The 12,624-nt window shown below is 34.1% G+C and overlaps 1 protein-coding gene across 3 annotated transcripts in view; it reads left to right on the forward strand.

Moving 5' to 3' along the window:
- Positions 1–12,624, forward strand: part of RPAP2 (RNA polymerase II associated protein 2) — a 99,346-nt gene that overhangs the window by 41,591 nt on the left and 45,131 nt on the right. For all 3 annotated transcript variants that reach the window (XR_006712453.1, XM_045478275.1, XM_045478276.1), the window contains exons 9-10: positions 4,330–4,412; positions 7,491–7,571. Coding sequence is in view for 2 of the 3 variants with exons in the window: in XM_045478275.1 (XP_045334231.1) it covers positions 4,330–4,412; positions 7,491–7,571 (164 nt within the window). In the remaining variant the exon portion in view is untranslated. The remainder of the gene's footprint in view (positions 1–4,329; positions 4,413–7,490; positions 7,572–12,624) is intronic.

The following is a 12,624-nucleotide window of genomic DNA, read 5'->3' on the forward strand; positions in this document are numbered from 1 at the left end:
TAGAAAGAGGATGAAAGTGGAAATAGAGTAAAAGTTTAGAAATTTCTTATATAGAATGCTACCTAGCCTAGTACTATATTTTGAATCACTTCAACTGTATTATTAGACAGTATTCATAACTTTTATAATCAGCTTGAAGAAACCTGATCTCTGTCACTCAGCTGTATAAACTACCTTAAGATAACATTCGTTTTATCATTTTTGTGTTTATAAGCTTTAAACAGGAAAAATACCTAAGAAAGAAAATGAAAATTGACTATTCCTTTGTTGCATAACATTAAAACTTTTTCATTCATGTAAAATACAGATAATAAGTGTACAACTCGTTGAATTATCACAAAAGAACACAGCCTTGTAATCATTACCCAGGCCAAGAAATTTGAGTAAAACAGAGGCCCAACTATGTCTCCTCCTGATTATATCCTCTTTCCAAATTGAATAACTATTATAATAACATACATTAGTTTTGCCAATTTTGAACTGTATTAAATGAATTCACATAGTATATATTCTTTGGTTTTCAATTTATTTCATGCAACATTATGTTTGTGAGTTATTTATGTTGTTCCATGCGGCTATTCTTCATTCTTTCATTGCTGCATAGCATTCCCTTATAGAAATATATCCCAATTTATTCATATTAATGGGCATTTAGGCTTTTCCAGTATGGGGCTGTGGTGTCTGAGCTTTCTTGTTTATATCTCTCTTCTAAGGTATAGGTATTTATGTTGGGTATGTATATCATTTTGGGGTCATAATATATGTGTATATGCAACTATACTGGATAATGCCAAACAGTTTTCCAAAATGGTTTTGCAGGTTTATATTCCACTGCCACTATATGAGAGTTTCCATGACTCCACATTCTTTACCAGTACTTGATATTGTTACTTTTCACATTTCTGGTGGTATTACTTTTTGGTTATAATACATTTCTCTGATGATTAATGAGTTGTGCACTGTTTCATTTGCTTTTTGACCTTTTGGAATGTCTCTTTTGTTAAGTATCTTTTCAAGTGTTTTTCCCATTGATCTGTAGGAATATCCAGGTATTTTTTTCTTACTGATTTTGTAGGAATTCTTTATTCAGGATTCAAACCCATTTTTAATTGGGTGTATTACAAATATTGTCTTCTACTCTGAGACTTGCCTTTTCACTCTCATTAATGATATCTTGAGTTCAGTTTATTAATTGTAGCCTTTAATGACTTCTCTAAGAAAATAATCTGTGTTTATCCCGGGTTATTTCATCTTCTAGAAGCTTTGTTTTTCCTTTCATATTTAGATCTGCAATTCACCTGGAATTGATTTTTGTTTATGATGAGGAGAATGGGTCAGATTTCATTGTTTTCCTTTGGGAAAATGTGTTTACATTAAAGTTTGAGAAGCACTATTGATTTTTGCAGGGTGGGGGGTGTTGTTCATTAGTTACTGAGAAAGATGGGAGAGATGGGTCAAAAATCTGTCACCATAATTATGGTTTGATTATTTCTCCTTTTAGTTTAGTGAATTTTACTGTTAGTATTTTGAGACCATGTTATATGGTGTTAAAAAAAAAAAAGATTGTTATGTCTTCCTGGTAAATCAAACCTCAGTATTATGGAGTGACTTTTCTCTACATTGATGATTTTTTTTCTCTTTTACTCTACTTTGCTGGCATTAGCATTCTTCATTAGTATTTTCAAGGACTATCTGCTTTTACTTAGGCTGGTAATCTTTATTATGTGGAGAATTTAGCCTATTTACATTCAGTATCCTAAGTGATATGTTTGGGCTTAAATCTCATCCCATTCATTGCTTTCTGCTTGTCCCACCTGTTCTATGTTCTTTCTCTCCTTTCTTTCTTTGAATTAAATATCATTATTTCATTGTTTACCCTCTGTTAGCTTGTTTTAAATGTTATTTTACTAATCATTAAGTGGTTACTGTAAAGAGTAAATCTTGAATTAACTGAATTATTATAAAAGTCTAATATAAGTTAATTTTTTTTTCTTCGTTAACAGTCCCTTAGAAACTTCAATTCTATTTACCCTCTCTTTGCTTATGTGCTCTTGTTGTCTATTTTTATTCTCTCCGTATTTTTTTTAGTGTTTATTTACCTTTGAGAGAGAGAGAGAGAGCACAAGTAGGGGAGGGGGAGAGAGAGAGGGAGACAAGGAATCCATAGCAGGCTCCAGGCTCTGAGCTGTCAGCACAGAGCCCGATGCAGGGCTTGAACCCATGAACCATGAGATCATGACCTGCGCCGAAGTTGGACACTTAACCAACCGAGCCACCCAGGCGCCCTTTGTCTCAGTATTTTAAATCGTGTAAGATTATTAATAGTCAATATTCAGTTGGAGTTATCCAATTAATTACTCTTCTGTTGTTTTTCCTTCCTGCATCTCTATTCTTCCATTACAGATTATTTGTCTTGGGCCTGAAGAATATCCTGTATTTTGATTAGTGCAGTTTGCTAATGATAAATTTTCTCAGTTTTTGTCAGAAAATTCTTTATTTTACTTTCATTTTTGAAGGACATTTTTCTGGGGATTGAATTCTAGATTAGCATTTTTTTCAGGCAATTGAAAATATTTCTTTGTCCTTTGGCTTTCATTTATTTCTCTTATTGCTACTTCTTTGAAAATACTGTTTTTCTTCTGTTAGCCACTTTTAAGATTTTTTTGTCTTTGGTTACTGTCAATTTTAGAATGCTTGGCCTACATGTGATTGTTATTGTATTTATTCTTTTGGCACTTGTAATACTTGAATCTTAATTTGGTTTCTTTATCAGTTTTGGAATAGTCTCAATTATTACCTCTATAGATACTTCTTCTGTCTCATTCTTCCTTTCCTCTCTGTCTGGTACTCCAATTACAGACACGTTAATCTTTTCCACTGTATCTTCTGTGTCTCATATTCTTTTGCGCTTTGTATTATGTATGTATGTGGGAGGGGGTGTTAGGTGTGACTGTGCTTTATTCTGAATAATTTCTAAATCACTATTCTCTCTTCAGTCTTTTTTACTATATTATTAAATATATTCATTAAGTTCTCACTTTAGAATACTGTATTTTTCAGGGTGCCTCGGTGGCTTAGTCAGTTAAACATTGATTTCATTTGGTTCAGGTCATGATCTTGGTTTGTGAGTTCAAACCCCACGTCAGGCTCTGTGCTGACAGCACAGCACAGAGCCTGCTTGAGATTTTCTCTCCCTATCTCTGCCCCTCCCCTGATCACATGTGCATGCATGCTCTCTCTCAAAATAAGTAAATTTAAAAAAAAAAAAAAAAAAGAATACTGTATTTTTCAGTTTGAGAATTTTCCTTTGGTTCTTTTATATAGTTTTCAGTTCTCTACAGAAATTTTCAGTCTTGTCATTTTTCTTTAAATACATCACCAGTTATTTTGAATAAAGCTGATAACTTCATTGTCTGGATTCCCTGGGGGTTGTTTTCCATGGGCTAAAGTTTCAGATTTTGACCATGTTGTCTTGTTTTCTTATTGCTTTATTATATGGCAAACATTGTATATTAAAAATTACAGATAATTTAAGACTGAAGTTAAAACAGATTTATGTTGGCTTCTAGCAGATGATTTGTAGTTGTCCCACATCTTGCTTAATCCAGTCATGGGTTAAAATGATTTAAAGCTGGGCTTCAGTCTCTGTAAGAGCTAGTCTGTTTCCTATTCATTCTTAGTCTTAGTAGTCCTAAGTCAGGCTTTGGGGGAGAGAGTTGTCAGTACAGTCTCGGCATTCCCCAAGCTCTAATGCTTATTAGAAGATGCTCAAGTTCTCAGTATCTGAATTGCTTCTTTTGGAATTAGTCACTGCCTCTCTGGAATTACCTTCTCTAGAATCTCTGGCCATAATTATTTACTGCCTTGTTAGTTCTCTGATGTTTTCAAACAAATATGGGTATTTTCCCAGTGTTTTTTCAGTTCTCAGCAGGAGGAATGGTTTGAATTACCTTGTCTGCCATTTCTAGAAGTGGAATTCCCCATAATATATTTATAGTATTTGCTAATTTTAAAACTTTAATCTCCAACATTTGTATAGCATTTATCAGTTTACAAATTTCTTTCATGTACATTTTCTCATTTAATAAAGAAGGTATTAGCATCCCTTTATACAGATGAGAAAACACTCTCAAAAGTAGGCATATGACTTAGGTTTACATCAACCTAATGACTGAACCAATACTCAAATTTAAATCTTCTAATTCTCAAGTCTAGTTTTTATTCTGCCATTCCCTAGGTATAAACTTTTGTTTTAATGTTTATTGTTCTTACCAGAGAAAGAATGTACGTTTATGATTTTGCTTTGTTTTGTTTAAAAATGTGATTCAGCAAGATCCCACCTTTCCGCTGATAGATTCAAGTTCTCAGAACCAGATTAGAAAACGCATCGTACTTGAAAAGTTGAGTAAAATGTAAGTATGTAATTGTCATTCCACTTTTACAATATTTTGAATTAATTTGGTATTTGTAGGTTCATAATTTAGATTAATTTTTATCCTTCAATTTTGAACAGTTTGAAAAATGTAAAAAGTTTACATGGATGTCTTTGCCTGAGAAATTGGAATTTTTAAGATATATTGCCAAGGAAATATTGAAATTAAGTTTTGTGCAGAAGACACAGAAGCACATAATAAAAGTTGAGAATATGGGAGTAGAAAACCAAACTATGTCACCTCCACTTAATAATCCAGTGAAGTCAGGGAAAAAATATCAAAGCTAGACCATTTAAATACTGATTTGTGGTATATGTGTCATATCAGTTTCACATGTGAATGAAACTTTATGAAGTTTTAACGGTCTGTTAACTCACTCTGCATACATATTTATTTATAGAACCATTTCACACTCAGCAACTTAAGAGTTTTTGTTCAAGTCAACTTTGCACTTTAGTTTTAAGCTTCCCGTCGTGGAAATTATTTTTCTTGTAATTGCCCAGTGATGAATGACATTTAAAAAATTGTAATCTTGATTTGTCTTTCAAAGGAAGTTTGAAAAATCTTTTTTCCAGAGGTGTAAGGGCTATCTTGAACTTTTAAATCTCCACTTTCTTTCTTGAGGAGAAAAATGTAAGGGTGTTTTCAGTCATTGTTAAAGGTGTGCATATGGATTAGGGGCACCTGGCTGACTCAGTCGGTACAGCATGTGACTCTTGATCTCAGGGTTATGAATTCGAGCCCCATTTGGGTGTAGAGATTACTTAAAAATAAAATCTAAAAAGTGTGCATATAGATTAGTCTTAATTTTGTAGTAGTTCAAAACTAAGAAAAACATAATCTTCTGGAAGCCTTGGTATTTTGAGCAGCTTGCTTCTGTAAGTTTTACATTTTAAATAATTATTTAAATTAATATTTGTTGAGTGCCTATTATATTAAGCTTTCATAGACAGTAAAGCTGTTTTTAGTTTTGCCTTTTATATGGTCCTATACTTAGACATTGTTTCTGTGTAATATTAGGTTAGAAAACAGTAAAAGTCACCATCTGTCTGATTCATAGGACAAGAAGATATCAATCCTTGACTGTAGTTATATAGATTTTAAACGTTAGTATGGATTATTGATACTGGTATGTAATCAGTAGATAAGGATTTATCGGAAAATAATTTTCTAGACATTTCAGCTAATGAAAGGACCCAGTTTTAAATTTAAGACCACATAGCTATGCCATTGAAGGAATTCTATTCCTCCTGGGTTTTGGCTGCAATAGATGACAAAAGGAGCCCTGCCAGAAGACCAAATTATTGATAATAGCTCAAGAACTAAATGTGAGAAGAGGTGGAATAACTTTAAAGAGAAAGAAACACAAAGAACACTAAAAACAAAATAATTATTGACACAGAGGTTTTTTTGGTTGTTTATGCAAGTAGTTGAGGTTCTCTTTGTTATAAAATGAAGATATTTTTAAAAATAATAAAAAAATAAAAATAAGACCTTTTGGTTTTTGATTAGAACAAACCAATTGTAAACAGACTTTTTTTTGTTTTTTGGATAACTGGAGAAAATGAAATATGTACTGGGTATTAGGTGATATTAAGGAAGTGTTAATTTGGTTAGGTATGATCATTTTATTATGATTTTGTAAGAAAATGCTGCTGTATTTTTTAAAAAAGAAAGAAAATGCTGTTGTATTTAGAGATAAATAAGGAAATATTTAGGGATCAAATTACATGTCAGGGATTTACTGTTTTTTAATTTTTTTTTAATGTTTATTTATTTTTGATAGAGAGAGAGAGAGAGAGAAGGAGGGAGGGAGGGAGGGAGGGAGGAAGGAAGGTACAGAGAGAGAGGGAGATACAGAATCCAAAGCAGGATCAGGCTCCAGGGGTCAGCACAGAGACCGATGTGGGGCTGGAACTCACAGACTGCAAGATTATGACCTGAGCCAAAATTGGTACCTCAACTGACTGAGCCACCCAGGTGCTTAGGAATTCACTTTAAAATGGTACTGGCAAGGAGAGGAAAGAAGGAAGAAAAAATGCAGTAAATATAACAAAATATTGGGAGGTTGAATTTGGAAATAGATAATAGAGTTGCTATTGCTGTTTCCTCTGTTCTGAAATATATCTGAAACTTGCATAATTAAAAAAGTCATACATACTTATTGCAGCAGATTGAGGCAGTGCAAAATTGTATAAGAAGGAAGATAACCTATAATCCCTAGTAATGTTTTGATGTTTATCTTTGACGTATACACGATGTATGGTGTGTGTATATTCATTCCCTTTGGTTCTCTCTGTTATAGTATAAACCTGGAAGGAATGAAACGGGTTTGAAATACACAGTATATCAGATACAGTATCATTATATATAAGTTTTTATAAAAATGGGGCAATACTCCATAGGCATTTTTCACTTAATATACCATATTTTTCCACATTATAAATATGTAGATTTATATTATTTTAAAGGTTTTATTATATTCCATTATATGGAATATTTGTATATCATAATTATATGTGTATATCATAATTTATGATCATCTGTTGATGGACATTTGTTTCCATTTTTCACTACTAAAAATATTTCTGTGTAAGCACTTTTTTATGTTATCTGATTATTTCTTTAGGGTAAATTTTTTCCTAGTAAAACTCTTGGGTCAAAGACTAGCTCTATTTAAAACATTAACATATATTGTCAAGTTGCTCACTAAAAAAGTACTAATTTTTACTCCCACCATAAGAATTTAATAAGGAGAAAATAGGCCACACTCCTAACTTAGTCTAATATTCAAAAGTAAAGGTAAGAAAAACCCGAGACCAGAATACAGATAGTAGCCAAAACAATGTTTCTCAGTGTCTCATACTGTAGCATAGACTGTGACTTGGAGTGTGGGGTTATTATGAATTATATCCTTATGACTTCTCACTAGCTTAACTGCCTCTACCTAAGTGCCATTCTTACGTATGGAAAATCCAGACTTAGGCAAACCTCAAAGAGTATGTGTATATAATTAAATTATATTTTAAAAGAAATGTATTTTTTTTTTATTTTCAGAGTGCCTGGACTTTTGGGGCCTCTTCAGATCACATTAGGAGATATTTATGCACAGCTTAAAAATCTCGTTCGAACTTTCAGGTTGGTGTTAATATTACAGTTTTCCTTCTCAGTTATTTTGACTTCATGCAGCTGTCTTGCAGAATCCATAGGTAGACTGTGTTACCCACTGATATATCACAGCCACTAACTCAGGAAATAAATGGGTAAGCCCTGGCATGCTGCCATGGCCAACTGCTCCATCCTAGGAAATCCTGTGGGGGCTAGACAAATAAAAAGCATAGCTCCTGGCTGGGTTTGCTCACAGTGTTATTGAACAAACTTGGATAAACTCATCCTAAAAGGAGCCAATAACCGAAAAGGGTTTGGAAAAGAGAAAGGAAGAGATTTATTTTGGGTGCCAGCAGCCAGGGGAGGTGGCAGGCTTAAGCCTTAACAACCAGCCTCTCCACCAACAAGGACACCTAGAAATTTATAAGGAGAGGTTTAGAGGGATACATGCAAGAAAGCAGGCAGGGAGCATATAATCATGGGTCAGGGTTGGTATGTGTTCAGCCCATGATCATGGGCAGGGAAGGAAGGGGTCATGTGGGGTGTGGTCTTCTAGCATTCCTTTGCTATCAGGCTTTTCTGGTTGGGCAGTTTGTATGCTCTGGGCCTTTGCAAAACACCTTCATCAATGTCTCAAGAAAGTGCAATATGAAAAAAATACAGTAAATTTTAATTAAAGCATGATTTATGTTAAGCAGTCTTGTCTAGTTTTGGTTTTAACTGTTGGGGTCTGTAGATGAGCAAGAGGGCTTTTTAACAAAGGCATGAATAAAGTAAATGACTTACCTTCAGTGTCTTAGATCTAAGAATAGTGCTCTGTTTTCTTCTCCACTAAACATTACTTTTATCTTTTATTAAATTCAATACCTTATTTCAGACTTTGAATATAGTTAGTTTTGGATAGTTTATTTATAGAATAGACTAAAATTAAGAAGGAAAATAAGGTCTCACACAAAGGTGGTTAGCCAGGAATATACTGGATCTTATTCAGTAAATATATATCTGATGACCAGCACTGTGGTAGGCACTATGGGCAATACAAAAGAAACATTATGCCCACCTCAAGGAAGAACTCTCCTGTTAGAGGATAACTTGAGCACTGTGAACAGTACAAAACCATGGGTAATTTAATATGGAACAGATTTGAAGTGATAAGAAGTATTAAGAAAGAAAGAATAGGGAATATCCGTTGTGAAGTAGAGTTGGGATTTTTCTAAAACTATCAAGGTAAAAACATTCCCAGGCTATACCTGTATTCTCTACCAAGAAGCATAAGGATAAACCTCTAAATATGCTATTGGTAGAGGTGCACCAAATACACATTTCAGCCAAATGCCAGTGACCAAATATGAAAAGTAGTATTTGCCGGTAGCTAAAACCAGATAGCACCAACATAGACCAAACTTCTAGAGTAGAAGAATCATTTCATCCAATAAATAAATTATCACTATGGTTTATTGTTATCAGAAGTAGCAATATTTTAGAAGTTTAAAATTAAGGTACAGAAATAATTTCTTGGCATTATTAGCTATTAGATTTCTCTTGTAGTCACTGTACCCTATACCAGTAATACCAAATATCCATTCACTTTCAACTAATGCGTTTAAAAACAACACTGACCTTTTTGTGTGCCAGAAAGGGATTCAGAAAACTGTTTTTCAATAAGGTGTGTACTAGAAGGATCTAAGATTCATAGTTTAGACAAATCTCAAAAAACTTTATCTTCCACCTCTAAAAAGGATCATTTGTACCACTTCATGTTTAAATACTTAGCTTTGTAGACTCAAGACTACAGGAGGGTTTTTTTTCTTTCTTTTTTTTTCTTTTTCTTTTTTAATATTTATCTATTTTGAGAGAGGGAGAGCACGAGCAGGGTAGGGACAGAGAGAAAGAGGGAGAGAGAGAATCCCAAGTTAACTCCTCACTGTCAGCACAGAGCCTGATGTGAGGCTAGATCTCACAAACCATGAGATCATGACCTGAGCCGAACTCAAGAGGTGGACACTCAACTGACTGAGCTACCTAGGTGCCTGAAGAGTTGTTTTAAAACATTCTTGTGGAGTCTTTTCCTGTGAAGCCTGACTAAACAGAATGTGTTTGGGGTGCCTCAATTTATTCAACATTTCTGTCTTAACATTTTTATTATCTTAGAGATTACAATGAGATTATTTCATATCTGTTTACATAATTTAGGTATTTTTCAACTCAAGATATTTTAAAGTGACATTTTTTTAATTCATCATCACAAGATGCCAAGAATTGCCCAATAGGAAATCTTCTTGAAAGATTTGTAACTTAAGTGGAAATAAAATTTAAATGTAGCTCTTAAAGCTATTAAAGAACAACCAAGTCAGTTTTTAAAGATCTAATTGGCATTAAACAGTGATTAATGAATTAGGTAGCATTCCATCTAACAAAGAGAAAGATGATCTAAGGGAGTGTACAATTAGAAGGCTTTTATAGGCAGAAATGGGACAGGATAAGGAAGTTATTAGAAAAGAAAGGATTGTTTCAGGCAAGGTCCCTTCCCTTAGAGGGAAAGGCAAGGGATCTTACCATGCATGTTACCTCATTAGTGGTGATCCGAAAATTCTAGACTGATTGGTTTAAAACTCTATTCCTGGGAGAGTCTGAAACTACAATTGGTGTTAAGTCTTGGTGGGGCTGAGCATAAGGAACTCCATTTGGGACCTTTTGTTCCTTTTTAACAATGGTTCTTTTCCTTTATATATACATAATACAGTTGTGCAAAGATTGAATTATGATGACAGGTAATCTCTATTATTCTGTCTTAACCTTATTTGAATTTATATAAACATTTTTTCCAGGGCACCTGGGTAGCTCAGTTAAGCGTTCAACTCTTGATTTCAGCTTAGGTCATGATCTCACAGTTCGTGGGTTCAAGCCCCATGTCGGGCTCTGCACTGACAATGAGGAGTCTGCTTGGAATTCTCTGTCTCCCTCTCTCTGTGCCCCTTCCCTGCTAGCTCAGTCTCTCTCTCTCTCTCTCTCAAAAATAAACATTAAAAAAATTTTTTTTTAATTTTTTTTCGAAGATAACAGCGTTCTCCAGAAAGTAATCTATTTAATGTATTTACTCTTTGAATTAACTGTTAATCTATTTAGCTAAATAATTAAAAATTTTTACTAATTGTTTTATACATAAACCTAATGGTTTTCACAGGCATCATTAATTACTGTGACATTTTATTTTTCTGACTGACAAAAACACATAAGGACTTTTTTACTTCATCTAGAATGTTTAGATTTGAAAGTGAATGTTCAGTTAATAACAGTAAATGTGAATGACATGATTGTTCTTATTACTGAGATTGTTAACACTTATTAGATATCATGGAAACTATGCAATCACAGGATCTTTGATCACACACAAATGTAAGAATGCCAGAAGTGATGATCAGATTGGCCTCAGCCTTTGGAAGACTGACTAAATATTTTGCCAAATACCAAGACCAAAGTCAAACTTCTCTGCATCGGTCTTAGTGATGAAGAGAGAGAGGTTTGTTTTCTATCACAGAACCATGCACCCAAAAGAAAAACAAAAGTGTTTTTCAGCTGTCTACACTAATGATAATGTTTGAATAGATGTATACAATGTGAAGTACAACTTTAGGATTTTTTCAGGATTTATCAGGAAGTAAATATTGTATTAACAAAAAGGATAGCTGAAGGAAGATGAAGACTCTCAATGATTTTTAAAGAAGTTGTTATGCAGTTTCTTGCAAACAGTGTTTATTTAATCACCATTCTAAGGAAACTAGAAAAGTCACTAAGACATGTCATAAGAGATATTAGAATGAGACTTTTGATCTTTAACTACAAATACTAATTTTGTGCTTAAGTTTTACTCTGCTCATTTAGAATACATTAACAATTTAATTTACTCTGACTATATTTTCTAGTGCTGTTTTTATATAAATCTAATTGGATGTCTTCTTTTTTATTTTTTTAAATTTTTTTTAACGTTTATTTTTGAGACAGAGAGAGACAGAGCATGAACGGGGGAGGGGCAGAGAGAGAGGGAGACACAGAATCTGAAACAGGCTCCAGGCTCTGAGCCATCAGCCCAGAGCCTGACGCGGGGCTCGAACTCACGGACCGCGAGATCGTGACCTGGCTGAAGTCCGATGCTTAACCGACTGCGCCACCCAGGCGCCCCTTTTTTAAAAAAACTATTCATGGGGCGCCTGGGTGGCTCAGTCTGTTGAGCGTCCAACTTCGGCTCAGATCATGATCTCACAGTTTGTTAGTTCGAGCCCCGCGTCGGGCTCTGTGCTGACAGCTCAGGGCCTGGAGTCTGCTTTGGATTCTGTGTCTCGCTCTCTCTCTGCCCCTCCCCTGCGCATGCTGTGTCTCTCTCTGTCAAAAATAAACATTAAAAAAAAATTAAAAAAAACTATTCATAGGTTCTCTGAACTTACTAGAAACCCATTGGAAATATTAGGCTACAACTGCAAGATTGCCCATTAATACTGTCATATGCCCTAGGGATTTAGGAATTTCAAATTGGAAACCACAGTCCAGGCCATTATTTTTGGCCTTCCGAAGCAGCCCCAGTAATAATGTTCGGTCCATGTCAGTACGTGTAGTCAGTATGGTACTCTATGTGCCAGGTACTTGGCATTTACATGTTACTTAATTTCCAAAAATAGTGACATTATCCTCATTTTACAGATAAGAGATGAGAAGTTAAATAATCTCAAATCACACAACTAGTATAGGCATACCTCCTTTTATTACCCTTTGCTTTATTGCTTCACAGATACTGCTTTTTACAAATGTAGGGTTTGAGGCAACCTTCCATTGAGCCAATCTATCCATGCTTTTTTTCTAACAGCATTTGCTCACTTTATCTCTGTATCATATTTTGGTAATTCTCATATTTTATATGTTATATTTGTTATGGTACTCTGATCAGTGATTATAGCTCACTGAAAGCTCAGATGATGGTTAACATTTTTTTAACAATAAAGTATTTTTAATTAAGGTATGCATGTTGTTATATTAGGCATAATGCCACTTTGTATTTAATAGACTACAGTATAGTGCAAACATAGCTTTT

Source organism: Leopardus geoffroyi, chromosome C1, assembly GCF_018350155.1.
Source record: "Leopardus geoffroyi isolate Oge1 chromosome C1, O.geoffroyi_Oge1_pat1.0, whole genome shotgun sequence".
NCBI lineage: Eukaryota > Metazoa > Chordata > Mammalia > Carnivora > Felidae > Leopardus > Leopardus geoffroyi.